Below are 26,111 nucleotides of genomic sequence, written 5' to 3' on the forward strand. Positions count from 1 at the left end.
CCATTCCCTACTTCTTTGCCACTTCAAAGAACTGCTCTGAGTGTCTCTGTACATGTTGGACTGGAGTTGCTCTTTCTCCTGGCTAAAGCTGGCTCAGTGCCAGCTCTTTGTGGGCAGGGCCTGGCTTTTGCCTCTTGTTTTAGCCCAGCACGTGGCCCCATGCACCACCTATCCTGGGGTGGGGAGCAGAGGTGATGCCCAGACCATGGCATAACTCCCATAGCTTGTCCAAGCTCATTGCTTGTTCACAACCCACTAACGCCTTTTCTCTCCTGCTTGTTTTCAGTTGTCCTCCAAAGTTCCCCACCCAAGGAGAAAGCCAGTTGCGCGAGGACATCAGCATCTTGATCAAATTCTGGACTGCCATGTTCTCCGACAAGAAGTACCTCACTGCCAGCCAGCTTGTGCCCCCAGGTGAGTATGGTGGTGGGCCTGGGGAGGACCTAGCTCCTTGCTGGGAGGCATGACTGGAACCCGCCATCTTGCCCTTTCATCTTCCGACCTTCCTTGCCACCTCACTCCCACAGACGGTAGCTCCAGGAGCTGCTCACACTACCTTCTGATGACCAGGGAAGAGACTGAGCCGAGGCAGCTGGGAGCCAGGTGGTGGAGGGCACCAGCATGGGATGACCCAGACGTGGATGTTGACAAGAGATTCAGAAAATGTTCAGAAAGGCATGTCCTGACTTAGAAGTTCAGTGAGGGCACAGGGCCATCTAGAAAGATTGTTGGTCCTCACTTCATGCTTCCATATGAAGGGGTAAGCCTTCTGCTACCCAGAAGGACCCCAAGGTTTCTGGAGGACAAAGCTTTACTGTAATAGAATTGTACTAGTGCCAGCATCAGAGACAATTAGATCTGGAACATACCCAGTCCTGGGGGGCCCACAGGAATCCCTGACCAGGACCTCCACCAGTGGGGTCCCCTGCTCCTAGAGTCCCAAGGGACCCCCAGAGGCAGCTAATCCCACCAAGTCCTGAACAGGATCCCCATTCTAGAGCATTTCTTGCCCTGGCTCTTGGCAGTTGTTGTTGCAGATCTCTGGAGGGCCAGTGGGGCAGGCTTGATGCTTCTGCCCAAGGAGAGGCAGGAGGAGGAGGCTAGCCATCCTCCTTGTGTCCTTCCTGAGCCTAGGGTCCACCTGTCTGTCTGAGGGGCTGTGCTGGCCCATCAGCGAGCACTGGCAGCAGAGGCAGTGACCCTGGTTCTCAAAGCCAGGTAGTGCACTGGATGGATTTCCCCACAGTCCGGTCAGGCACATGCTTAGGGATCCATCTGTGTAAGACATGGGGTGCTGAATCCTGAGAGAGTCCCCAAGCCTAGATGAAGTTGACCCTGTCCCCCAGGGTTCAGCCCCTAGCCAAGGCATGAGGGACATACATAGGTCATACCCAGGGGTACCAGCTAGGTTCATGAGCAATTCTGAGTTGGAAGAATGAAAGATGGGGGCCAGCAGAGAGAGTCTGGAAGGTTTCCTAAAGAGATGGGAGCCCAACTGCGCTCTCAAGCATGGCCAGAGGGGGCCATTGCAGACAGAGGCATGCAGGGCTCAGGAGAGAGCCCTAAATGTGCCTGGGGAAGCATCTGAGGGGCTTGGGAACAGAGAATGTGGAGATTAGGCAGAGAGGGGACATGGCTACCAAATCATAGAAGTGCAACCTAAAGAGAGAGAGAGAGAGAGAGAGATATTGAGAGAGAGAACAGAGAAGCAAGGCAGGATGCCGGCAGCCAGGAGGAGGGGCCAGGTAGAGTCATCTGCACTGCCAGTGTGCAGAACAATCCCTCCAAGCGGCTGCCTCACACATTCCCAGCCTCCCCTCTCTGCTTCGGGCTAAGGTGGAATCACTAACTCCCTGTGCTTTTTCTTGAGCAGTTCTATTTAAGGGTCCAATGTTATGTTTGACTATAGATAACCAAGACACTCGAAGTAACCTGGATATAACCGTTGGCTCCCGACAACAAGCCACCCAGGGCTGGATCAATACTTACCCACTCTCCAGTGGCATGTCGACCATCTCCAAGAAATCAGGTCATCTAGTTCTTTGTTCATGCTTCCACCTTGTCTTTTTCTCTCTTTGGGATGCTCAGACTCTGCCAGCTTGGTCTGGTGCCCTACCTGAGTCCTTACTTCAGATCACTGGGCCTTCATCATCATCATTGTTGTCTGCCATCAGCAGCTCCGTCCCATTCTGCTTATCATAGCCCTGGTTAGCACACTTGGCTAGAGAAACCAGGGGGGCTGGGAGCCCTAGGCCTATGCCCCGAGGAAGAGACTGCAGCTAGAAAGTTGCAGGGCCAGCATTCAAACCAAGGCCTTCTGCTCAACCAACAGTTGGGGGGGAGGACCAGTTTATCTGTGAGGCCCAAATTCGGCCTTGGGGATAGTGAGGCTGGACCAACCTGGGCCATACTCTCAATGTAGAGTTTGATTATGGGGAAGACTCCCAAGCAAGTACTCATGAGATGAGGAAGACTAAGATGGCACTGGAGGGGGCTCTCCCTAGGTGGTCCAGAGCCTCAGCCAAGTGCTCCCCTGGAACAGGAGCCTTCTGGCTGGGCAGGCCCAGACAGAGCTTGGTCTGCTATCAGCCCAATGACCCGGGTATCCTGGTGGCTGAGCACACTCACTGACTCACTTTTTCTCTCTTTCCTCTCCAGGGATGTCCAAGAAAACTAACCGAGGCACCCAGCTCCACAAGTATTACATGAAGCGTAGGACCCTGCTGCTGTCCCTCTTGGTAAGTCAGTCCCTTTGGTGGGCAGTGGTGTTGTCCTCCTCCCCACCCTCCTGCTTCCAGAGGCAGGCATGGCCTTCCAGGGAAGCACTTGTCCAGGCAGGTCGGGAGCCCTGGCCTCAGATGGGGTCTGCCCAAGAGCCAAGGCTCTGGGTGACTGACTGGCCACGTGGTCAGAGCGACCCATGACCCCTAGCCCATTGCAGATGGGCCCAGTGACTCGACGGGTCACTTGCCTTGACCTTAGCTGTTGGTCCTCTGAGGAGGAGAAGCTGCTTCAGAATGTGCTCAGACAGGATGGTCAGATGGAAGAACTGCTGAGTCTCCAACTTGGCCAAAGTCTGACAGAGAAGCTGGGGGCAGATTAGGAAAAGGGGGGTGTTTGTCCTTCATTCTCGAAGAAGACCCTGACATCAGCGAGATGATGCCATGATAAGCACATGGACTGGAGTCGAGGTGGGACTGGCCTAAGACCCCATCTGGGTCCAGTGGCCAGATAGGAATCAGAATGACTGGAAATGGCCCTGGATGCAAGGCAGAGTTAAGGGACTCGCCCAAGGTCACACAACTAGGAAATGCCAAATGTCTAAGGCTGGATTTGAACTCGGATCTTCCTGATTTCAGGACCTGCACTCTACTCACTGCACCCGGCCAAAGTCCCCTAAGCCAAATCCCCTGAGAGCCTTCAGAAACCACCAGGAGACTCCCAAAGATGGTCCCAGGCTCTTAATGGCCCCCAGCTCCAGTGGGTCCTTGATGTGCATTGTTCCAAGCTGTTTCCTAGAATTCCCAGCTAGTGCCTCAGTGGGCCTGTCTTCCTACAGCCCCTCCAGAATGGATTCTTGCCATCTCTTATCAGTTCTCCAGAGATTTTTTATAGTGAACTCTTCATTAACAGTGGAGCCATCCCTGGACTCTTGACCCCTAGCCCTGGAGAGTCAGTTCAGTCAAGCCTTGATGAATCATCTGTGGGAGGCCAAGCACCAGAGCTCCCCTTCTCTTGGAGGCCTCGCCATCCTGGGGCCAAATTTCACCTGTTAGCTGTGGGAATCTGTCATTGCCTCGCAGCCCCCCACTTATGCCAGACCCTCCATGGGGGTTTGATCTTCAAAGCTGCTCACGGTGGTCCCGGGTCAGATGGGATGCAAAGTGGAAACAAAGGGTTTCCTGTGATGCCTGAGCTCCCGGGGCATGTTCCCATCTTGTAGGGACTTGGCTGATGGCATAAGTCCACAGTCCTGCAGAAGCCAGTCTGAACACAGGGACACATGGGATCCACTGCGTGGTTTCTTCCCAGGGGGAGTACTTGGTCAAGAGGGTCCCAGATCCCAGACTCCAGGCTCCCTGAGTCCCACGCCTTCTATTAGAGAGGAGACTGAGACCCCTGTGCAGGGTCACCCAGCTCCTAAGGGCCTCAGGCAGGATTCTCACTGGGGGTCTTCCCAGGTCCGGGCCTCGGCCTCTTCTGTTGGTCCCAGATGACTTTTGGAAAACTGGCTGATGTTTTTATGACCCAGAACCATCTCAGCACCAGCCTCTCTGCTCCCAAGATTTCTTTCCAGTCCATTAAGAAGGGCAGCCAAGGGGCCCCGCCACGAGCAGTGGACAGTCACAAAGCAATTACCAGGCCAAGGCATCTCAGGGAACATCAGACCAACATGTTCTGAGTGCTCAACGTGCAACCTCAGCACCAACCTGAGCTCTGATCCCCATTGCGAGTTCCCAGAGCCCTCTCTTCAATCTGGCCTGGGAGGTGGACAGGGGAAGGAGCCCTTAGGGTGAACTGGCTGCTTGGGGTGATCTGGCAGCTGAGCACCATGGAGGTTCTGGCCTTGGCCCAGGGGGCCTGACCCTGCCTTTACCCCTTTTGAATCTTGTAGTGGTGCAGCAAATGCCTGTCTGACAGCCTACAGCTGCCATGCCAGCTGGCTTGAGGACTCAATGCCCGCTGTGCCTGAATCAGGGTGAGCTTTCCTGGTAATGGAGCCCCCAGAGGAGGAGCTCACCCTGTTCTTGGACCCTTCCTTCAGGCTACAGAGATCGAGCGTCTGGTCACCTGGTACAACCCCCTGTCGGCACCCGAGCTAGAGCTGGACCAGACTGGGGAGAGCAGTGTGGCCAACTGGAGGTCCAAGTACATTAGCCTGAGTGAGAAGCAGTGGAAAGACAACGTGAACCTGGCCTGGAGCATCTCTCCGTACCTGGCTGTGCAGCTGCCCTCCAGGTGGGCTGGGCCTGCCAACCTGGCAGAGCTGTGGGGAGGTTGGTGCTGGGAGGCCTTGCAGGTCTCTCCAGAAGGATGAAAAGCTTATGGAAAGATTGGAAAGACCTCGAAAGTCAGACCAGATGGGGTGGGCAGAAAGCATTGCCATGGAAACGAAGTGATGACTTGTTTCCTGTGACCACAGATGGCCCAGGCATGGGCAGCTGCTGGTCTTGCCTAGATAGAGTCAGGTTGGTTGGGGGTGGTGAGGGTGGCAGATGAGGGGAGAGCGACATTGCTTTGGCCTGGGGGCTGGGAGAACTTGTGTCTGTCCCCTGCCTTCCTGCCCCTGCTGTGCACCCAGGGCCAGACACACAGCCCCCTGGGCTTCAGACTGGACAGCTCTCTGGAACTTGGGTTTGGCTGAGCAGGGGGAGAAGCCACCTTGCAGCCAGGGGGTCTCTGCCTTCTCAATGCCCCCCACAGAGCATGGAGGACCCCTGGGATGGGGCTCAGCGAGGGCCCAGGAGGAGGAAGCTTCTCCTGTCTGCCAGGGGTTTGACTTGATTTCTCCCTTTTCTGTTCATGTCAAGGTTCTTCTGTCCCCATCTGTTTCAGATTCAAGAACACGGAAGCCATTGGAACCGAGGTGACACGGCTGGTCCGACTGGACCCGGGTGCCGTCAGTGAACTGCCAGAGGCCATCAAGGTAGCGGCTGCCATGGGGCTGTGCTGAGCCTCAGTTTCCCTGTCACTCAAGGCTTGGCCTAGAGCCCCTCGGAGTGAATCCATTTTCTTCTACCTTGTGCAGCCATGCCCCTAAGGGCCTTTGCTGCTCCCCAGCCCTGATTCTTCCTCCTCTGTACCTAGGCCCGCTCCCGTGGCCCAACTCAGTTAGAATGGCAATGGCCTTCCTTCCCTTGAGGATGTCAGAGCAGTTAGCCCCATTTCACAGAGGAGAAAGGAGTGGGCATCATGCTTGGGCCCCTGCTCCTGGACCTGTCCCTGAGATGGCCTCTGGTCCCTCCCCTCCAGTTCCTGGTGACATGGCACACGATCGATGCGGATGCCCCCGAGCTCAGCCATGTGCTGTGCTGGGCCCCCACAGACCCGCCCACCGGCCTCTCCTACTTCTCCAGTTTGTACCCGCCCCACCCGCTCACTGCACAGTATGGAGTCAAAGTCTTGCGATCCTTTCCTCCGGTAAGACATCCCCTGCCCCAAACTGGCTGCTGTCAGGAGAGAAGAGGAGCTGAGTGGGGTCACCAGGAGCGCAAGGGGCTGCTCTGCAGGGCAGGGTGCTCTCCTCACAGTCAGAGCCTGCCCAGGCACAGCCAGGCTCTTCTCTCCCTTCTGTGGCTTAAGGCAGCCATGATCCCAATCACCAATGACAGCAGTACCATCTGACATTGGCACAGTGCCAGCTTCATGCCCAGTCCTTGACCATTGTCACCCCAGCAGCCCCCTGCTCCAGCTCCTCTGGGGGGTCACCACAAGCCAGCTATGAGCAGTGGGCTTAGGCCAAAGGGGATGTTGCTTGGTCTTGTTTGTTTACCTAGAATAATCACCTTCACTTCATTTAATCTTAGTCGATTTTGGTCTTGATTTTAAGCCTTAAAATCCTCTTTACTCTTGACTTTTGTCTCCCCTTTTGTAGGATGCTATTTTGTTCTACATTCCCCAGATTGTGCAGGCCCTGAGGTATGACAAGGTGAGGCTCATGGGTGCCAGACTGCTGCCTCTTCTTCCCGAGGAGCCCACGCACAGGCAGCCTCGTAGAGGCCTCGATGTTTGTGTGTGGTTGGCTAACTGACCAATAGTCACCACCATCCTGTCGGGGAAAGGAGCGTGCATCCAGCTGACCCTCCCCATGAGCCAGGGGCCTGGACACATGGGGGTGAAGCAGGCAGTGAGAGAGGGGACCTGGGGCTGGGCTGGAAGGACAGGGGCGAGGGCCTCACTGGGGGCCACCACCAAGGGGCCCCCTCGGCAGGCCCCAGATCTGCCTCCGGGGTCATCTGCAGCACTCCTGGCCAGAAATGGAATTTATACGTTCCTGGCTTACTTTAATTTATGCTTCAAAAAGTGGAAGAAAAAGCTTGATTGGGGCCCTCAGGAAGGGGCTGTGGGTAGAGCAGGAGCTGCGGGTAGAGCAGGAGCTGCAGAAGGACCCCCTGGGTTACACTGTCTGGCCATGGTATCAGGATCCTGGCACCTCAGCCTGGGATGGGGGCAGTGGCTCCCAGGCGGAAAGTACCGAGGCTGGGACCCGCTCATGGTCTAGCCTGGCGGGGTGTGCCCCAAGCACTCGGCTCTTCCAGAAGCTCCCAGAGCTCCCAGAGGGTGTGAGAAGGAGTTGAACGTGCCCAAACGGACCAGGACCTCTGAGGGTGGCCACTAGGGGGCGGCTGGGGCTGCCTCCTCCCTCATCTGCTGCTGGCCGGTCCATTCACCCCTCCCTGGGCAGGGGGACCAGGGGCCCAAGATGAAGCCTCGGCCGGCGGACTCAGGGCCCTCCTCTGATCGCAGATGGGCTATGTCCGCGAATACATCCTGTGGGCGGCATCCAAGTCCCAGCTCCTGGCGCATCAGTTTATCTGGAACATGAAGACCAATGTTTTCCTGGATGAAGAGGGTCACCAGAAGGACCGTGAGTATTATTCGGCCCCTGGTCCGGGCACCTACCCCCTCACATGTGCCCTGCCCCAGACTCCTATCCTGCCCCAGAATCTCTCATACCCCACATTCTCCTCTTCTCCCCTGCCCTGGGCTGCTCTTAGCCCCTCACCCAAAGGAAAAATAAATGGCACCGTTTTGAAAAAGGGAAGCCAGGGGGCTCAGAGGGGCCATTTTCCTTTTTATTCCTGTTTCATTCCCTGGTGTGGCAAGACCTTTGGGGGTCCTGGGCCCTAGAAAAATGACTGGTCTGAATGTAGTTCAGCCCTGTTCCCCTCGGGCTGTGGAGCCTCCATCTGTCAACTGGAGGGAAGAGTTTGTTTGCATACGACTCGATTCCAGGGGATTCCTCCCCTGGTCGGAGGCCCTGGGATCCCCTGCCGGGTCCAGCGGCACCCTTGGTGAGCTTGACCATTCTTTCACTCCCCCTCAGCGGACATTGGGGAGCTCCTGGAGCAACTGGTGGAGGAGATCATCCGCTCCCTGTCAGGCCCCGCCAAGGACTTCTATCAGAGGGAGTTTGATTTCTTTAACAGGATCACCAACGTGTCGGCCATAATCAAGTGAGTCACCCCGCTCAGGGCTGGGGCTCTGGAGGAGGGAGGGTAGCCCACTCCCCTGGGTGAAAGGTGGCAGAGACCCCTCTCAGATGGGCGTGGCTATATTTGCTCTGTTTGTTTTCACAAGGTTGTGGTGAGTAGAGTGAAAGCTCTCCCCTAAGGAGTTGGGCTAAGTATGTGTATTTATGAAGGTGCCAAGAAACCAGGAAACCAGAAGCCAGGCTTAAGGTTAAGGGATATGAAGAAATCGGCCTAAGTTCTTAGTGGACCACAAGTTCAATGTTAGAAGTAGTAGCCAAGGGGTGGCTAGGTGGCGTAGTGGGGGGTGGCTAGGTGGCATAGTAGATAAAGCACCGGCCCTGGAGTCAGGAGTACCTGGGCTCAAATCTGGTCTAAGACACTTCATAATTCCCTAGCTGTGTGGCCTTAGGTAAGCCACTTAACCCCATTTGCCTTGCAAAAACCTAAAAAAAAAAATTTTTTTAAAAAGTAGTAGCCAAAAGCCTGGTGTGGTCTAAGGCTGCCCCTGGACCCTCCAGCCCCACACTAGGGAATGTCCCAGGACAGGAGCGTATCACCCCCTCCCCCCTCCCCCAGAAAGAAATGTGTTCAGTCTGAATAATTCTTGGAAGAAGCTCCACAGCCCAGACGGAGTGGAGCTGAGGCTGCTCATGGAGTCAGGAGGAAAGGCTGGTGGATGAGAGATTCACTGGAGCATTAGGAGAGCAGGGACAGGACCTGTAGCGCCACACACGAGCGTGGGGGGATGGGCTCCTCTATCTCTGACAGACTGTCATTCTTCATGAGGGGCCAGAGGAGAAAGAACCTGAGGAAGGACAGAGCCGCTGGGGAAGTGTGAGCAGGTTCCTGTAGGAGGTGGCCCCTGAAGATGGGCCATTCAGGCTTCTGGAAGGCAGCAGAGTCCAGGATGAGATGCAGGGACAGCCAGAGGGCAGGGGTCTGCCCGGCTCCTTGAGGGAGGGGTTGGGGAGCAGGAGGAGAGAGGGCAGACCTGAGTAGAACAGGGTGGGTTTCCCCTCAGAATAAGGAGCCCCCAAGGGCTGGCTTGTGGCCTCCTCAGTCCAGAGCAGCTCACAGAAACAGAGATTGGGGGGCAGCTAGGTGGTGCAGTGGACAGAGCACTGGCCCTAGAGTCAGGAGTACCTGGGTTCAAATCCGGTCTCAGACACTTTATAATTACCTAACTGTGTGGCCTTGGGCAAACCACTTAACCCCATTGCCTTGCAAAAAAAAAAAAACTAGAAGGAAAAAAAAGAAAAAATGGTCCCTTTGCCACAAGCATGACTAAAGCTACCCCCCCCCCCAATCTGGTTTTCCAGGCCATATCCAAAGGGTGATGAGCGGAAGAAGGCCTGTCTGAGTGCCCTGGCTGATGTGAAGGTGCAGCCCTGTAAGCAGCCCCAGTGCCGAGCCTAGCCCTGGCCTTATCTGTTCCTCTTCCCCTCACTCCTCCTCCTCCTCCTCTTCCTCTTCCTCCTCCTGGTGGCTGACCCTGCCCCAACCTCTCCCGGCTGTGCTGTGCCAGGCAAAGAGAACCTTCCTGTGGGGGCCTGGTCCATCCAGACCCCTGCCTTCTGAAGCCCAACTTTGTTGGAGGAAGACATCATTCCCCTTGTTCCCTGATGGAGGGATCCCTGGCTAAAATGGAAGGTGTCCAGACTACGCCAAGCAAGGCATCCCCAAGACAGTGTGGCAGAGTGTAGGAATTGGTGATGTTTAGTCTGAAGGGCCAGGATTGGGAACACCAACCCAAGAAATGGCCAAACCCGAGCCTCAACCCTGGGCATCCCTGGCCCAAGCAGTGATTCTCCCTCAGGAGGCCTGAGGGAATTGGCTCATGAGCATCAGGAGATTGTTATCTAAAGGCAGAGACCAGAGAACTAGCATAAAGAAAATGTGAACCAAGTCATTGGAGGGCATGGCACTTCCCACTGGTGGGGGGAAAGGACTTTGTATGGAAAGAAGATGCTGCTTAGAGGCAGAGAGAAGGTACTCCAGGCTTGGAGGACCGGCCTCTGCCAAGGCCTGGGGATGGGAGATGGAGGAGGTCAGAACCTGTGGCTGCAAATCGGGACTTAGACCCAGGGGAGGGCCAGGGTTCGGACTAGGGAGAGATGTCAATGAGGCGAGGGCCAGCCCCTGTGGGTGACAGGTGCACAGGAAACAGAGCCTGTGTCATCCTGGGAGAGAAGGCAGCTGGACTTGGGTATCCCTTCCCCCACCCCCCATCTTGTGAAGGTCCCAGACTGGGCCTTCTTTCCTCTCTGTCTTCTCTTCCTTCTGTTTCCCTGAGGCCCATGACTCCCGGAGCTGCCATCCCCCACCTCCTTGTTCATATCTCTACCCTGGGTCCTGATCCTCGACTACACCGGGCAGGCTGACCCAGAGTGGGCTCCCTGCAGGCTTCAGCCCCCCGAAACACTGATGACCCCATGGATTTGGGGGAGGGGGCACAACTGCCTACAGACTTCCGACTGATGAGCTGCCTCCCCTTCTAGGCTGCTACCTCCCAAGTAACCCTGAGGCCATCGTACTGGACATTGACTACAAGTCAGGAACCCCCATGCAAAGGTGAGCTGCCCCCAGTCCAGCTTTGGTCCCAGATGGCCTGGGGGAGGGGTTGCCCCATGGGGCTTAGAGGAGGGCCATCAAAGGGACTGAGGATCCACCCAGAGCCTCAAGGGGAGGCTTCTAGAACAGAGAATCACATGCCTGAACCCTTGTCTTTACAGTGCTGCCAAGGCCCCGTATCTGGCCAAGTTTAAGGTGAAGCGTTGTGGGGTCAGCGAGCTTGAAAAAGAAGGTCAGTGCAGAGCTTTGCCATTGTGCATGTGGCAGCAGGTCAGAAGGGACTGCTCCAGCCCTATCCCTTGGCCAAGGACGGGGTCCCATGCAGGTGGCCAGCCAAGAGCCAGGGCAATGAAGGCTCAGGAAGGGATGGGGGTGGAGGAGATGAGAGGGTCTGGCTAGTGGAGCTCATCTCACCTCATCTGGAGTCCACTTTCACACCTTTTGTGCCAGCCTTGGTTGACCTGAGGGTGAAGGATTTCAGCTGGTGTTCAGTCATGGGTCCACGGGGTCCATCAGCCAGCAGTGTCTTAGCTCCTTCTGGGTGACTCCCCCACACACCCATCAGAATCTGCCCACAGCCCCCAATGCTCCTGGACCAATGGAAGGGGCTCCAAGGTTGAGAGTCTAGCCTTTCTGGCCCCATGCAGGTATGCGGTGCAGCTCAAACTATGTCCCTTCCAAAGAGGATAAGGAAGAAGAGGACAAGAAGATTTCTTGGCAGGCTGCCATCTTTAAAGTGGGTGATGATTGCAGACAGGTAAGCTGAGCTCCAGCCTGGGAGTGCCAGGAAAGGTGCCTTCTTCACCCCCATGATCCCTTATGGCCTTTTAGGGGATCTATTCATTCACTAAACAAACTCTCAGTGAAGATATTAGAATCAGATCCTAGAACCAAACACCCTGACTCCGAGAGGCCATCCCTGTCCTTTGCCTTGGCATGGTGCCTGCCCTGCCTTTCTGTCCCTGACCCTATGGGAGTGTAGTGGAGATAACTCTGCCCCCTTTTCCATCTGAAAACTCATCTTGGGCTCACAGGAGGAAGGGAATTGGGGAGAGCAGTGTCAAGGGATGACCAGGTACTGTGGTCGAGAAGGCCAGGGCTGAGGGTCCCGAGGAGCAACAACATGCCCCTTGAAGGCAGGAGTGGTCATTGCCCTAGTCAGAGGGTGAACACAACCTGCCCTGGTGTTCCCTCCCAGGACATGCTGGCTCTGCAGATCATTGACCTCTTCAAGAACATCTTCCAGCTGGTGGGCCTGGACCTCTTTGTGTTTCCCTACAGGGTGGTGGCCACTGCTCCTGGGGTAAGTTTAGCCAAGCCATTGGATCCAGGAGGGGTCAGTTCAAACCTTAGGTCTGAGGAAGGGTGTGGACAGAGTGCAGCCAGGATCGGGATGGGGCCAGAAACCTCCCTGAGTATGAGGTCAGTGAAGGCTCTGGACAGAAGGAGATGGTGTGAGATGTCAGGAGAACCAGAATCGGACGTGGACTGTTGGGGACTAGCTGCAGGGAGGCAGATCTCAGGGCAGCCTCGGGAGGGAGCTCAAACTGGCTGCCCTAGCTCTGGACCCAGGTTACAGAGGCCACCTTTGGAGAGAGATTTTCTCCCCAGTCTCCTGAGCCGCTTGACAGGGGGCTTCCATGTCTCCTTTGAACCTCACAAAGTTTGAGGGCTTAGGCATGCCAAAGCCCAGGCCCTGGGGTTACCCAGGCTTTCCCTTGGTCCTCAGTGTGGGGTGATCGAATGCATTCCCGACTGCACATCCCGAGACCAACTGGGCCGGCAGACAGACTTTGGCATGTACGACTATTTCACGAGGCAATACGGAGACGAATCCACCTTGGCTTTCCAGCAGGTAATGTACAGGTGGCTGAGCCCCCAGGGCCAGGGGGGCAGCTACTTAGGTGACTGCACTGCTTTACTGAGTGATCTCATCAGCTCCCAAACCTACCTGTCCTGCCCCAGTCTCTGCTGACCTCCATCTCATCTCCAACTGCCTTCCAGACACCTCACTTTGGATGTCCAGGAGGATGTCCAGGAGGATGTCCCCCTGGCCCCACCTGCCCTTTCACTGTTGAGGGTAGCACCTTCTTCCCAGTTCCAACATGGAGGAGTCACCCTGGACCCCCCCCCACTGTCTCTTCCCCTCCCCCATATCTAATATGATGCCAAGGTCTGTCAGTGTCACCTCCAACCTCCTCTTTTCTGACCCTGTGCCCATCCTGTAGAGATCCTTGTCACCTCATGCCCGGAGATCTGCCTGCTTCATCCTTCCTCCACTCTGCCATCAAAGGGATTTCCTAAAGGAAAAATCAGACCATGTCTTACTGCCATTCAATAAACTCCATTGTCTCGATCAAATACAAATTAACTCAGTACCCCGCCCTCCCACATCTGACTCCCCAGTGACCCCAGGCTCTTGGCTGCTTCTCCAGTACATCACTCCCATCTCCTGACGCTGGAAGTGTTCTCTGGTAGTCACTGGACCTGGACTTCTCTTCCTCTTGCCTACCATCTCCCAGTTTCTCTGACTTCCTTCAAGTTCCAGAAAATCCTATTCTGCAAGAGGCCTTTCCTGGCTCATCTAAACCTTTGTCTTCCCTCTGAGATCACTTCAGACTGATGGTGGCTGTCCAGGCATTCAGTCGTGTCCAACTCTTGATGACCCTGTGGACCCCAGCTTGGCAAACCTGTCCATCCCCCACTGTCCTTCCAAGCTCATATTTGTTCCTTCTGTGATGCCATTTATCCAACTCATCCTCTGCCATCTCCTTCTCTTTTGACCTTCTCATTATGTGGGTATAGCATTTCAGCTTCAGTATTTGACCTTCCTGAAGAGTCTGAATTGATTTAAGTATCGATTAATTTGACCTCCAGCTGTCCAAGGGACTCTCAGAACTCTTCTTCAGCACAATTCAAAAGTGTCCGTTCACTGGTGCTCAGCTTTCTTTTTAGCCCAACTCTCACAGCCATGCATTGCTACTGGAAAAAAACATAGCTTTCACTAGTATAGCTAGTCCTTTGTAGGCAAGTGATGTCTCTGCTCTCTAATTTTTGGCTGTACTTGCCAGCGCAGTGCTCTTTGAGGCCAGGAGTTTAAAATCTGACACTGCTTCCATTTCTTCTCCCTGGGACAAGTTGCCAAAATCTTAAGAGATTTTTTTGATGTTAAATTTTATGTTCTTTTTTGTCCCTCATTAATTCCTTCTCACTTTCTGCTGCCATCAGAGTGGAATTGTCTGTAGATCTGAAATTGTTGCTATTTCTCCTGGCTTCTCATTCAGCCTGACCTTTTGCACAGTGTGCGCCGCTTCTAAGTTAATAAATAAGACAACCCGTATGCAGCCACATCATACTCCTTTCCCAGTCTAAAAGCAGTCGCTTGTTTGGGTCTGACTGTTGCTTCTTGGGCTTATAAACAGGTTCCTGAGAAAACACATCCATGCTGGTGCTCCCGGATCTTTGAGGACTTGCCTCATTTTGTTGTGATTGATCCACAGCAGTCACGGCTTTTGTGTAGTCAAGGAAACAAAAGAGGTTTCTCTGGAATTCCCTTGCTTTCTCCATAATCCAGTGCATGCTGGCATTTTGGTCTCTAGTTCCTCTGCCTCTTTGAAAATCGATCTGTTCTGGTAATCTTGGTTCACGTATTGCTGAAGCCGAAACATACCCTTGCTCAACTATACTGTCATTTGAACATTCTTCAGCGTCGCCCTTTTATAGGATTGAGACACTAACTGAGCTTTTCCAGTCCAGTGGTCACTGTTGAGTTTTCTAAGTTTGCTGGCATCTTGAGTGCAGCTTTTTAACAGATTTTAAATATCTTAGCCTTGTTGTCAGCTTCCTAAGGCTTTCCTGACTTTGCTCTCCAGGACATCAGGCTCCAGATTATAATGTAACCACAAGATCAGTGGCTGTGGGGATATTAAGAGCTTTCTTTTATGTTCTTTTGTGTATTCTTGCCCCATCTCCTTAAACTCTTTTGCTCCTGTTAAGTCCCTACTATTCTTGTCTTTTATCATGCCCCTTTTTGCATGAAACATTCCCTTGATATCTCCTTTGCTTGAAGAGATTTCTGGTCTTTTCCCTTCTATTGTTTTCTCCCTCCATTTCTTTGCATTGCTCATTTAAGAAACCCTTCTTACTCATTGCTAATCCCTGGAATTCTACATTCAGTTGGTTATATCTTTCCCTCTCCAATTTTCCCTCTTTCCTCTGCTCTTCTCCAGCCTCAGGAGATGCCATTTTGCTTTCTTGCCCAAAAGCTTTGTGAATGTCTGTCAGTGCCTCTTCAGGCTTTCTATCTGCCAAATCCAATCCCTCAATCTGATGATCACCCCACTTCATAAGTGGGTTTTATTTAGGTCATCCCTCTGTGGTCTGCTGAATTGCAATTAGAAGCTCATGATCTGAACCACAGTCAGCCAGGCCTTGTTGGCCCTTCTGGCTGATCGCCTGGTGATGTCCATGGAGAGAGTCACTTTCTGGCTTGTCATGACCAGTGACTTTCCTTGACACAACTGCTTCATTGTGTACTCCAAGGCCAAATTCACCTGTTGGTCAATTATCTTCGGAGTTCCTTCATTAGCATTCCAATGATGAGTGGATCATTTTTTTTTTTTTGGTGTTCTATCTAGAAGATGCTGTAGGTCTTCATAGAACCAAGCAACTTGTTGAATGACTGGCTTTGAGATTATGCCCCAGGACTGTGTTTCTCACCCTTTTATTGACTGAAGCTACTCCATTTCTCTAAGCAGGGACTCTTGCCTGCCCTAGCATATGGAGTATTAAATCTCCCCCATTCCCACCTTCAAACACCCAAGCTACCCAGGTGTAATCTTTCCATCTCCTGTCGGACCTCCTATAGCTTACCTTAGTGCCTCTTCCTATGCCCTGTTAATCTTTGCAACATAGAACTTTGCTTTGGTTACCAGACTGGCTGAGCTTAGTCTATGAGCTTCTTGTGGTCATCCCCCGCTTCCCCAGCAGCGTATGGGGTGCCTTCTAGCCCAAGGGAGTCCTCTTCTGATGCCATCTCCTTTGTCTTCCTGAGCCTGTCTGTAGGGTTTTCTTGGCAGAGATCGTGCAGTAGATCTGACCTTTTCTCTGACCTTTCCACCTTGGCCTGTCTGTCTTGGGCCACCCACATCAGGGCAAGGACCTGGAAGGGGAAGCATTTATGGATTGGCTATTGTGTGCCAGACACTGTGTGAGCACTTGGCCCTCTGTGAGCCTCCCCACTAGAATTTGAGAAGATGCTGGGAGGATTCCCCTTTGAGAGTCCACTCAAAGTCCAACAGGATCTAGGGCCTCCTTGCTATTCACATGGACTTGGAGTCATGAGAACCCAAGCAGTTGGGCAGCAGCTCTGGAATTGTTAAGTACTGGGGCTTAGGATAGCACTCCTTAGGAACAGAGTGCTCTGAAGTCAAGGTGCAGGCCCCCAGTCCTAGCTCCACCTCTAGATGGGGGAGGTGCCCCAGAGGGTAGGCACCTGCCCTCCTTTGTCTCTGTGTCCACTCAGAGTGGTGGTTTGGGTGCAGAAGGGAGCCAGGAAATAAGTCCAATGACCGCTGCTGTTGCAGGGGATTCTGGGAGGTGCCGGTCACTGCCCAGAAGCCCACTTGCAAGGCCTTAGTGGGGAGCCACAGTTGGCCAGCCTCTCCCTGTGACCCCCATGCCCTTTCTTCCCCTCCCCTCCTATGCAGGCACGCTATAACTTCATCCGCAGCATGGCTGCCTATAGCCTTCTCCTGTTCCTGCTACAGATCAAAGACCGGCACAACGGGAACATCATGCTGGACAAGAAGGGCCACATCATTCACATCGGTCAGCCAGGGGCCTTGGTGGTAGGGACAGAAAGGGGCAGAAAGGTCAGGAGGAGCCTGGCTAGGAGACCCTGGTGCTCTGTAGAATAGGCATGATGCTACCAAGAGCATCAGCCTCCTAGATTGTCGGGATTCAATGACACTGGGTACATGGAGTACTTGGCAGACATGTCTGTCTGTTACCATGGTTATTTTACCTTGATGAGGTGGTTGTGAACCTGTATTAATAGTGTTACCTCATTTGATCCTCACAACCACACTGAGAGGTAAGTGCTTTTATTATCCTCATTTTACAGTTGAAGAAACTAAGGCAGGCAGAAGGGAAGTGACTTGCCAAGGGTTACATAGCTAGGATGTGTCTGAGGCTGGATTTGAACTCAGGTCTTCTGGCTCCAGTCTAGTGTTCTATGCATTAGGCCACCTGGCTGCCAAACTGAAAATGGGGTCAGTCTTCACATCTGGCGGTGACTGGCCACATGGTAGGAGTGCTTGTTCTAGGGGCCGTGTCTCAGCCATGGGCGACCTTCCTCACTGATGGCTCTCCTGCTGCTGTTTACAGACTTTGGCTTCATGTTTGAGAGCTCCCCTGGGGGGAATCTGGGCTGGGAACCTGACATCAAACTGACCGATGAGATGGTGATGATCATGGGCGGGAAGATGGAGGCCACCCCATTCAAGTGGTTCATGGAAATGTGTGTCCGAGGCTACCTGGCAGTCAGGTGAGGGCTTCCAGACCGTTTCTTTGGTCAACCAAGAAGGGTCTCCCTGGGGGGCCTGACCCGAGAAGGGAGCTGGAAGGTCCAGTGAGAACCAGGCTTGGAGTTAGAATCAGCCACTCCATCAGCAAGCTTCCAGGGGCCTCAGTGTCTGGCAGAACACTGATAGAGATTCAGACATTCGCCTCCTCGGAGGCTGGAACTGGGACTAATGAGAGGGGCGGAGGTCTTTGGCATGTCCTTTTACTACCCCCAACCCCAGGGCAGTAGGATGCAAAGGGCAGGGGCCAGGACTCTGAGCAGGAGGATCACTGTGGTTGGGAGTTTGGCCAGGCATGTTCAGGTAGACAGGTGAGGAGGAAGGCTTTGGTGTAGGGGAGCAGGGCCAGCCAGGCCCCAACAAGCCTTTTTTAATTCCTCCTGCTCTCCCTGCAGGCCCTACATGGACGCCGTGGTCTCCTTGGTCACCCTGATGCTGGACACTGGGCTGCCTTGCTTCCGAGGGCAGACAATCAAGCTGCTGAAGTAAGTCTTGGAACTTGGCACACAGTCAGCCTGCTCCCATGATCAGACCATTTGTGATGACCCTCTCCCCATATGTATCCTTAGATAAATGGGTATTTGTGCCATTCAACTTCCCTCTGGCATGGTGAGGGGCAAGGCCCATATGGCCTCCAAAGGCAGCACGCTCTGGACTGTGACCCTATCCTTCAATCTCCTCCAGGAAATAAGGGCTCTAGCCCAGAGGGAGGGAGTACCTGTGGCAGGGACCAAGGGTCAGCCAGAAGGGCACTCTTTGCTCTCCAGAGCTGGTCATTCTCTGAGCTTCTTTGGGGAAGAACTCAAAGGTGGATGGCACGGGCCTGACCAGCAGTGGAGGAAGGTTGAGCCTCTCCCCTCTTGTTCTGCATGGGTTCAGCTCCCCCAAAACACAAAATAGTCTGGGGCCACAGAGGTAGTCATACCAGAGGAATGGGAAGAGAAGAGAGGGACTCTTGCCATCCCCTCCCATCCCCAGAATGCCCAGGAAAAACCCTGGAGATGGGGGGGGGAGGGGAAGGGCAGAGCCAAGGCAGGACTGAGGGAGTGGACAGAGCTTGTACTTGAGATCAAGACAGACCCAAGTGTCTTGAGCTACCTTGGCAGTGTGGTGGGGGCTCCCCTCATTAGGTCACTGGAGATGGTATCCTTGAATCAACTAGACAGATAGTCCTTCCAACTTGGAAATCCTATGACCTTCCCTCCCCAGAGTGGGAGGGCCCAGTTCTCCAAAGTTCCTGACTTGCCCCTGCCACCACCGCCACCTTTTAGGGCACAAGTTGTTCCTCTGTCCTGTTCCATCACCCCCAACTTCAGTGTTCAGACACCTTCTCTTCAGCTGTCCGCTTCATGGTAGCTGGCACAGAGCTTCTCCCAGAGATGCTGCCCATCTTTCTCTCTCGCCCCAGACACAGGTTCAGCCCGAACATGACTGAACGGGAGGCAGCAAACTTCATCCTGAAGGTCATTCAGAACTGCTTCCTCAGCAACAGGTCAGTCCCCCTCTCGACTGGCCTCCACCCTGCATATCCGGGCCTCTGTCCATCTGCATCCTCATTGTAGCACAGTACCAATAGGCAAGCCCCTTTTCAGACAGAACTGGCATGGAGGCTCCCTACCTGAGTGGCCTGGAGTCAGCCAAGCCCCCTCTAGGCTGCATTTGTAAAGTGAGGGCTCCTGGGTGCCCCCATCTCTCACCCTGCTCTGCTCAGGCCCTCCCCTCCCCTCAGGGGGCCTATGCCTGGCAGATGCCTCGTCCTGGGCTCCCCCCAAGCTGGGGACCCTCTGAGATGATGAGTCCAGCCTCTCATCATAGGGAGTGTATCCCTAGAAAGCTGGGGTGGCCCCCTAAAACTCCTTGTCCTAGCCCCAGCGACAAGCGGGATAAACCTGATCCTTCCTCTGCTGATGCTCACCTCATTTCTCCAATCTGACCATCCCCTTCATGTGCTCCTCTGGCCAAATGCCAGCCCCTTCCTGTCCCATCCTGTCAGCCTCCTGGACTGGCCATGGAAGGCCCAGAATGGAGCCTGTCACATCGTGGCCCATCTCCCAGAGCAGCCCAATGTGACCAAAGGCCATCATCAGAAGCAGAGCCAGCTCCCTGAGGGCCCCAGTGCCCTTGCCCTCCTTGCCACAAACACGCTGTGTGACCTTGGTCAGCTCCCCTTTCCTGCTTCGGACATCTTCAGAACTCTACAGAACCAATCAAGACCTGCTGCTGAGACTTCCTAGCTGTATGGTCCCAGGGGTCCCAGAAGCTCTCTCAGCCTCAGTTCCTTCCTCTGGAGATCAGAGATAAGAACAGCACCTTCCCCAAGCTTTTGTGAGGATAAAATGAATTCTTTCCCATATGTCCCCTGTTCACAGCCTTCAGAAATGCTGAAGGGGAAGATGCCCAAACTGGGTGAAGTCTCACTGGAGTGAAGATGGCGGCTGGCAACAGTCTGGAGCCTTCTTCCACACAAAAGGGACCGGCCTCGGTAGTGGCCAGTGAGGACCTTGTCTGCAGGGACGCCGCAGCAGCAATCTTCAGCACAGGTTGCATCTCTGCCTCTCATAAGCTCATAAGAGAACTGAAGATGCCATGGGGCTCACTGACCACTGATGCTGGATAAATGTTGGGCTCTGTGGAACAAGGGCCCCTGGTCTGCCCGCTGCCCCCCATCTGCACGGCAAGATGATCAAGATTCCCTAGAAGGTTCGAGCAGGGGAACAGCTCTATTAATCACAGTCAGGCCAGACAGAGTGGGAAGTCACTGGAAGAGGGGAGGTCCCAGCAATGGCCTCAGCCGCTCCCAGCACTTTGGGGACACCGTGGTCCTGATTCTGTCAAGCCCCGAACATTTCCTGGCCTCCCACAAGAGACTGCTGGTATCTCAGAGCACAGCCTGCCCAGCCAACGGATGAATGAGTTCCGTCACCCAGGAGTCTAGGAAGTCAGCCAGGAAGTTTCATAGGGTTTCTAACTATGTCAGTTGGTCTTGGGGTACCTTAAATCCTCAGCACAAAAAAGAGCTCAGATTCTCAGTTCCAGAATTGCCCCCATGGTAAATGTCTGAAGCATATCATACAGGTGGCCAGGGGTGCTGGCAGGGATCCATGGTGGCTCCCACAGAGGGAGGCAGGGTCAGCAGGGGGAGCATCGGCATTGGTATACGTCGTCCCTGAAGAGGACATCGTCCCTGTGTGGAGGGGCCTCTGGGATCTGAAGAGGAATTGTTAAGAGGCCCCGGTCCAGGCTGGCATCACCTGAGCAAGGATGGAGATGGAGAGCAGCAGGGAGCCTGGAGAAGGGCAGGGGCTGACAGAGTCTGGACTCGATTGGGTGACCAGCTGGACATGAGGCATCAGCAGGAGCAGGAGATCAGAGTGGCTCTCTGGAAATATGGTGATGGAGAATTCAGAAGTAGAGCAACAGGATGAGGAAAGGCTCCTTCCTTCATGTCCCCAGTGTTTATCTGAGGACCTGGCTCACAGTGTGCCAGTGCTGGCTGATTGACATCGGGGCTTGAGAGGCCAGCGGGAGGATTCCAGCACGAGTGTCTTGTAAGGGCTCTGCCCTGAGCAAAGTCCTCTGCAGCTGGCCTCCCACACCAAAAGTGGAGAGAACCGGCAACCAATGGGAAATGGGATTAGAGGAGAGTGTCTGGGGGTGGTATGGATAATGCCAAGCTTGGGGGCACCTTCCACAGAAAGGGGCAGGGCTGATGGGCAAGAGAAGGCAAGTTTTTGTATGGACAGATGAATCTTAGGCATCTCTGAGCCAGGGTGAGGTGGCCAGGAGGTGATTGGAGAGCATAGGGAGGCTGGGAGACTTGTGGATAGAGATGTTAAGATTTGGGGGACAGGGAAGAGGAGAGTTGGGAATACCCTGAGCATGTCCAGGAGGAACTGGCCAGTGAACTTGGATGCAGCCGGGAGAGATAGAAACCCTGAGAAAAGGCCATCAGCGTCTGCTCTGAGCCCCCACTGGCACTGTCAGATTGGCCCTTTCAGGGAGGTCAGTGTTAGTGGAAAAGCCGGTCCTCTTATCCCGCCCTGGCCACAGCAGCTGTTAGAGACCTCAGTGCCTCCCAGGAGCCTGTTACCTGTAGCCTCTGAACCCAATGGCCTTGGGCGCCATCCTCGCTTCTTCATCTGACTACGCTCCATCCTCAATCTATTGAAGAGCTTCCCTGGCTTCCTCCTGGCTCAGCTCCAGGCCCTTCTATCAGGGTCCTTTCCTAAGTCCCCTGCTCCCGCTACCCCCCCCCCCACAGGGCAGGCCCCCTGCTCTAGAGAACTTTGTCATTTGTTCCCCCATCCCATGGGCAGGCTTCACACTTTGGCCTTTCTTTGGGTCTCTGTTGGAGCCCAGTATCTGTCTTACAGTGTTTAATAAATGCTTACCAATTATTTGAGAATCCCAGGCCAGAGAGAGAGAGAGAGAGAGAGAGAGAGAGAGAGAGGTGCAGGAGCCAGCCCGAGTTGGAGGCTGAGAATTGTAGGGTTTTGGGCCCTGGTTCAGTCCTCTATCCCTTGGGGACCCTCCCTGCTCTTTGATTGGGACTCAGTTTCCCCTTCTCTGAAAGGACCTTTCAGGTCCCTGTTGGACTGTATTCCTTAAGTGCCTACTGAGCATGGGAGCAGACATGTAAAAAACCACAAACAGAGTGAGCTCCTTGCAATTGGGAGTGGCAGAGAGCCTTTCCTCGGAGGAGGGTGAGGTTCAGGCTTTGGGGACCCAAAGAGAAAAGAGAAGGGAGGAGGCCCCCAGCTCTGATAGATGGACAGGCCCTTACTCCAGAAAAAGAGGGGGGCAGATGGAACTTTGGGGCCCCTTCCTTTCCCACTGACCCCTGCCTTCAGGCACCAGGAGGCCCACACTAACCTCTCTGCAGCCCTTCCCATGGGCACTCCCTCCCGTCTCCTTCCTCCTTCAGTCCCAACCAGATTAAGTTAGAACTGCCTTGCCTGGTGAGAGCTAGCCTGCCCCGCTCCACGTTGCTCCTGTGCTGACCCTGGACCTTCCTCCTGTCCCTGCCTGTGAGCCAGGGGGCCCCAGGGTAGGTCTTCAGGCCTGTGCTCACCCTCTGCCTTCCTTCCTTCCCTGCAGGAGCCGGACCTACGACATGATCCAGTACTATCAGAACGACATCCCGTACTGAGCCCCCCGCGGGCAGGGGGTTTCTGGGGCACTGACACTGCTTCAAGTCTTGTCATGCGCACTGTGCAATCGCAGCCCTGGCTCTGACTCTGGTCTGTTGGGGGGTGGGGCAGGTGGCGGGGTGTGCATGCTTGTGTGTGTGTGTGTGTGCCAGCGCACATCGTGCCTGCATGGGTGTGCATGCCCAAGAACCCCCCTGGGACTAGGGCAGTTGGTAGAGCTGAGCCCTCTTCTGTCCAGTCTCCCCATGGGGGTCCCTAGTGTTTCTATGCCCCCATCCTAGTGTGAAGTCAGAGAATTTCAGGGCAAACCAATGAGATGAGTTGTAGAAGCAAGGAAGTCCCCAGGACAGGAAGCGCGTGGCAATCTGCTCTTTGCAACAGGGAAGGGCACCTGGTGCAATACTTCAGTGATACTGTAAGAGGTGGAATGATAATCATCCCAGGGCTCTGCCCTCTGCATGGTCCTGGCTCCATGCTCCTTTATTTCCTAGGTACAAGGAGAATGTATTTTTCCTTTTGTGTGTAAAATAAAAATCACTCTATGAAAGATTTATTTAATCTACCAGAAATAATAAAAGGACCAAAATAGGACTGTGTGTGTGTGTTTGTGTGTGTGTGAGCCTTCAGTTTCTCCAGCAGCTCCTCCCAGGTCTCCAGGAGAGGGTTTTATCAGTGACCTAAGTCCATGGACAGTTGTCCAGAGAGGGGCCCTCTTCCTGCCCCAAGACTTTCCCCACTCACTTCATCCTCCACCTGTCAAAGTGACCTTCTTAAAGCTCTGTAAACTGTTGGGAATTCATTGGCCTTCCGAGCCCTCCAGCACCTGTCCCTTCCCTTTCCAGTCTTCTTAGACCCACTTACCCCCAAAACACTGGCCTCTTGATTGTCCCCAATCCCCGAAAGGCCCTCCTTCCTCTCCTCCAACTATGGACCACTCTGGCTTTCTTTCTCCAGGAAGCCTTTCCTGGGTCGGCTAGGTGGGGCAGTGGATAAAGCACCGGCCCTGGAGTCAGGAGGACCTGGGTTCAAATCCGGTCTCAGACACTTAATAATGACCTAGCTGTGTGGCCTTGGGCAAGCCACTTAACCCCATTTGCCTTGTAAAAACCTTAAAAAAAAAAGCCTTCCCTAACCCTCTTCATTCTAGTACCTTCTCTCTGGTCATTATTTCCCGTTTATCCTGAATGCTGATTTTTTGTACATATTTATGGGGGGAGGGCAGGGACTGATTTTTTTTTTGTCTTCAGCACTTAAATGACTGGCACATAATAGGCACTCAGTAAATGTTGGTTGGTTGGTTGGTTGGTGGAGGAATGGAGGTCCAGACTAAGGAGCCATCACAGGCCAGCAGCAAGAGCAAGGGTCGGAAAGCTGCCCCATAGGGAAGGTGGGGGTTCTGAAGCCAGCACAGGACTACCTGGAAGGAATCCCAGACCCAAGGGGAGTCTGCAAGCTTCTCCTGAATCTGCAGAGCAGCATTGACTAGAATTCTAACCAAGGGCAAGGTCATAGTGTGGTTGCTCAGCCTCAGGCCAGGGAGACCCCTTACCAGGACAGAACCAACCAGAGGATGTCCTGAAAGCTCGCCAGGGCCTAGACTGAGCTACCTCTGAGATCCTGGAATAGCCCAACACTCAATACACTCAATAAGTGGGCACTAGCTCAGCCCAGATAGCCTCACCAGAAGCATGAAGATTGCCAGACCCTGACGGGCCCAAGTCAGGAAAAAGTTTGGAAGAAGGAAGAAACAAATCCCCAAACTCACACCCTAAAGAGAGATTATAGCGATGAGGAGCTGGACACAAACAAGAGAAGAGTGACTCCAAGACACAATCAAAATCTCAAAGTGAAATACAGTTGGGAACAATTTTAACTAGACTTCCTGGACCAGATAAAAACAAGGTGGGGAGGGGGCGGCTAGGTGGCACAGTGGATAGAGCACCGGCCCTGGAGTCAGGAGGACCTGGGTTCAAATCCGGCCTCAGACACTTAATAATGACCCAGCTGTGTGGCCTTGGGCAAGCCACTTAACCCCCTTTGCCTTACAAAAAAAAAAGATGTCAAAACAAGGTGGGTTTTTTTTTAAGATCAGAATATGGTTATAAGTGAAATGGGAGCACAAAAGGGGAAATGGGAAAAGAAGTGAGAGCTATTAGAGAACAATTTGGGAAAAAATTAAGAGGCCTAAGAAAGACAATTGAAGCCAGTGATTCCATGAGACAAAAAATATTAAAAATGTCCAGAGTTTGGGAAAAATCAAAAATATAAAACCTCTCACATTAAAAACACTGACCTGGAAAACAGATGGAAGAGAAAGAACTGAAGAATCACTTGGACTAAGATCACTGAGGGGAGGCACCTGGCTATGAAGACAGAGGCAAGAGTGAACCATAATAGTTTACTGGGGGTGAAGAGTGAGGGATGGAACGTGGTCAGATCTGTCCTCTAGGAAAATGCCTTTGGAGGCAGGTAGTGCCATAAATCCAAGATCCAACAGGGACAGAAGACAGAAGGGGATGTGCACAGCCATGGAAAAGCCCTACCTAGACCCCATCCCAGGGCAGCAAGGTGGCCCAATGGACAGAGCCCTGGCCTTGGAGTCAGGAGAATGGGAATTTGAATCCAGTCTCAGACACTTGGCACTTACCAGCTGTGTGACCTCAGACAAGTCATTTAACCCTGATTGCTTCGAATCCAGGGCCATCTCCAGTCTTCCTGATTCATATCTGGGCCCTGGATCCAGATGGCTCCAGAGGAATCCAAACGATGTGCTTGGCATGGCATCACCTCCCTGATGTGCAGTCTTCTTCAAAATGAAGGACAAACAAGACCCCATTCTGGTGTCTTCACCCCATCTCCCTATGCTAACCTGGATTGAAAAAGTGACTCATGTTTTTGACGTTCCTGGCCCATGTCTAGGTGGAGATTGGTGGTGCTTCTCTCTGCTCCTCCGCCCTCTTGGTTGGACCATCTTAGGTTGTGCAATCCGTCGTCCCCTTCGGGGTCCGTCCATAACCTGACCCCTTCCTGCCTTTACATTCCCAAGCATGTCAGAGACACAGCTGCACTGGATTTACTTGTCCGTTCCTCAAACAAGACCCTCCATCTCTCCAGGCCTTGGCCTTGCCGGTCTCCCTGTGCCTGGAATGTTTTTCCATCTCACCTCCACTCAAAACCCACATTTGGCAAGAGGGCTTTCCCCATACCCCCCAATCATTTCTGCGAGCTGTATTTTTATATCTATGTTGTCTACCCCATTAGAATGTGAGCTCCCTGAGGGAAAAGATGGGATTTATGCCTCTATCCATAATGCTTAGGATGAGGCCTGACATACTGCAGCTGGCTAATGTTTTTTAATTGACTAGAAAACCTGAACTGTCCAGATGATGTCATCTTGCTTCATAGGAGGCAGATCTGACAAAGCCCTGCGGTACAAATCCTCTGCCATCCCAGTGACCCTCCACTGATGCTCTGCTACTTCCCAGGGTCCTCCCTGAAATTCAGTGTCCAAGACTGGACATTGGCTCCCATTTGCCAAAACCCCTTCCTCCACCATCATTTCCCTTCTATTGTGATCTTTTTGGAATCCCGGATCTGAGACTTTATATTTA

General features: G+C 53.6%; 1 protein-coding gene across 1 annotated transcript in view; it reads left to right on the plus strand.

The window, feature by feature from the left end:
* Positions 1–23,091, plus strand: part of PI4KA (phosphatidylinositol 4-kinase alpha) — a 116,937-nt gene extending 93,846 nt beyond the window's left edge. The window contains exons 36-55 of the mRNA XM_074206573.1: positions 287–414; positions 1,910–2,029; positions 2,659–2,738; positions 4,766–4,959; positions 5,557–5,647; positions 5,974–6,141; positions 6,596–6,649; positions 7,468–7,588; positions 8,048–8,177; positions 9,515–9,585; positions 10,694–10,766; positions 10,928–10,998; positions 11,414–11,523; positions 11,965–12,069; positions 12,496–12,621; positions 16,475–16,595; positions 17,154–17,313; positions 17,746–17,835; positions 18,759–18,842; positions 22,448–23,091. Of these exons, the coding sequence (XP_074062674.1) occupies positions 287–414; positions 1,910–2,029; positions 2,659–2,738; positions 4,766–4,959; positions 5,557–5,647; positions 5,974–6,141; positions 6,596–6,649; positions 7,468–7,588; positions 8,048–8,177; positions 9,515–9,585; positions 10,694–10,766; positions 10,928–10,998; positions 11,414–11,523; positions 11,965–12,069; positions 12,496–12,621; positions 16,475–16,595; positions 17,154–17,313; positions 17,746–17,835; positions 18,759–18,842; positions 22,448–22,499 (2,149 nt within the window). The 3' untranslated portion in view covers positions 22,500–23,091. The remainder of the gene's footprint in view (positions 1–286; positions 415–1,909; positions 2,030–2,658; positions 2,739–4,765; positions 4,960–5,556; positions 5,648–5,973; positions 6,142–6,595; positions 6,650–7,467; positions 7,589–8,047; positions 8,178–9,514; positions 9,586–10,693; positions 10,767–10,927; positions 10,999–11,413; positions 11,524–11,964; positions 12,070–12,495; positions 12,622–16,474; positions 16,596–17,153; positions 17,314–17,745; positions 17,836–18,758; positions 18,843–22,447) is intronic.
* Positions 23,092–26,111: the final 3,020 nt, after the last annotated feature.

This window comes from Macrotis lagotis, chromosome X, assembly GCF_037893015.1.
Source record: "Macrotis lagotis isolate mMagLag1 chromosome X, bilby.v1.9.chrom.fasta, whole genome shotgun sequence".
Lineage (NCBI taxonomy): Eukaryota > Metazoa > Chordata > Mammalia > Peramelemorphia > Peramelidae > Macrotis > Macrotis lagotis.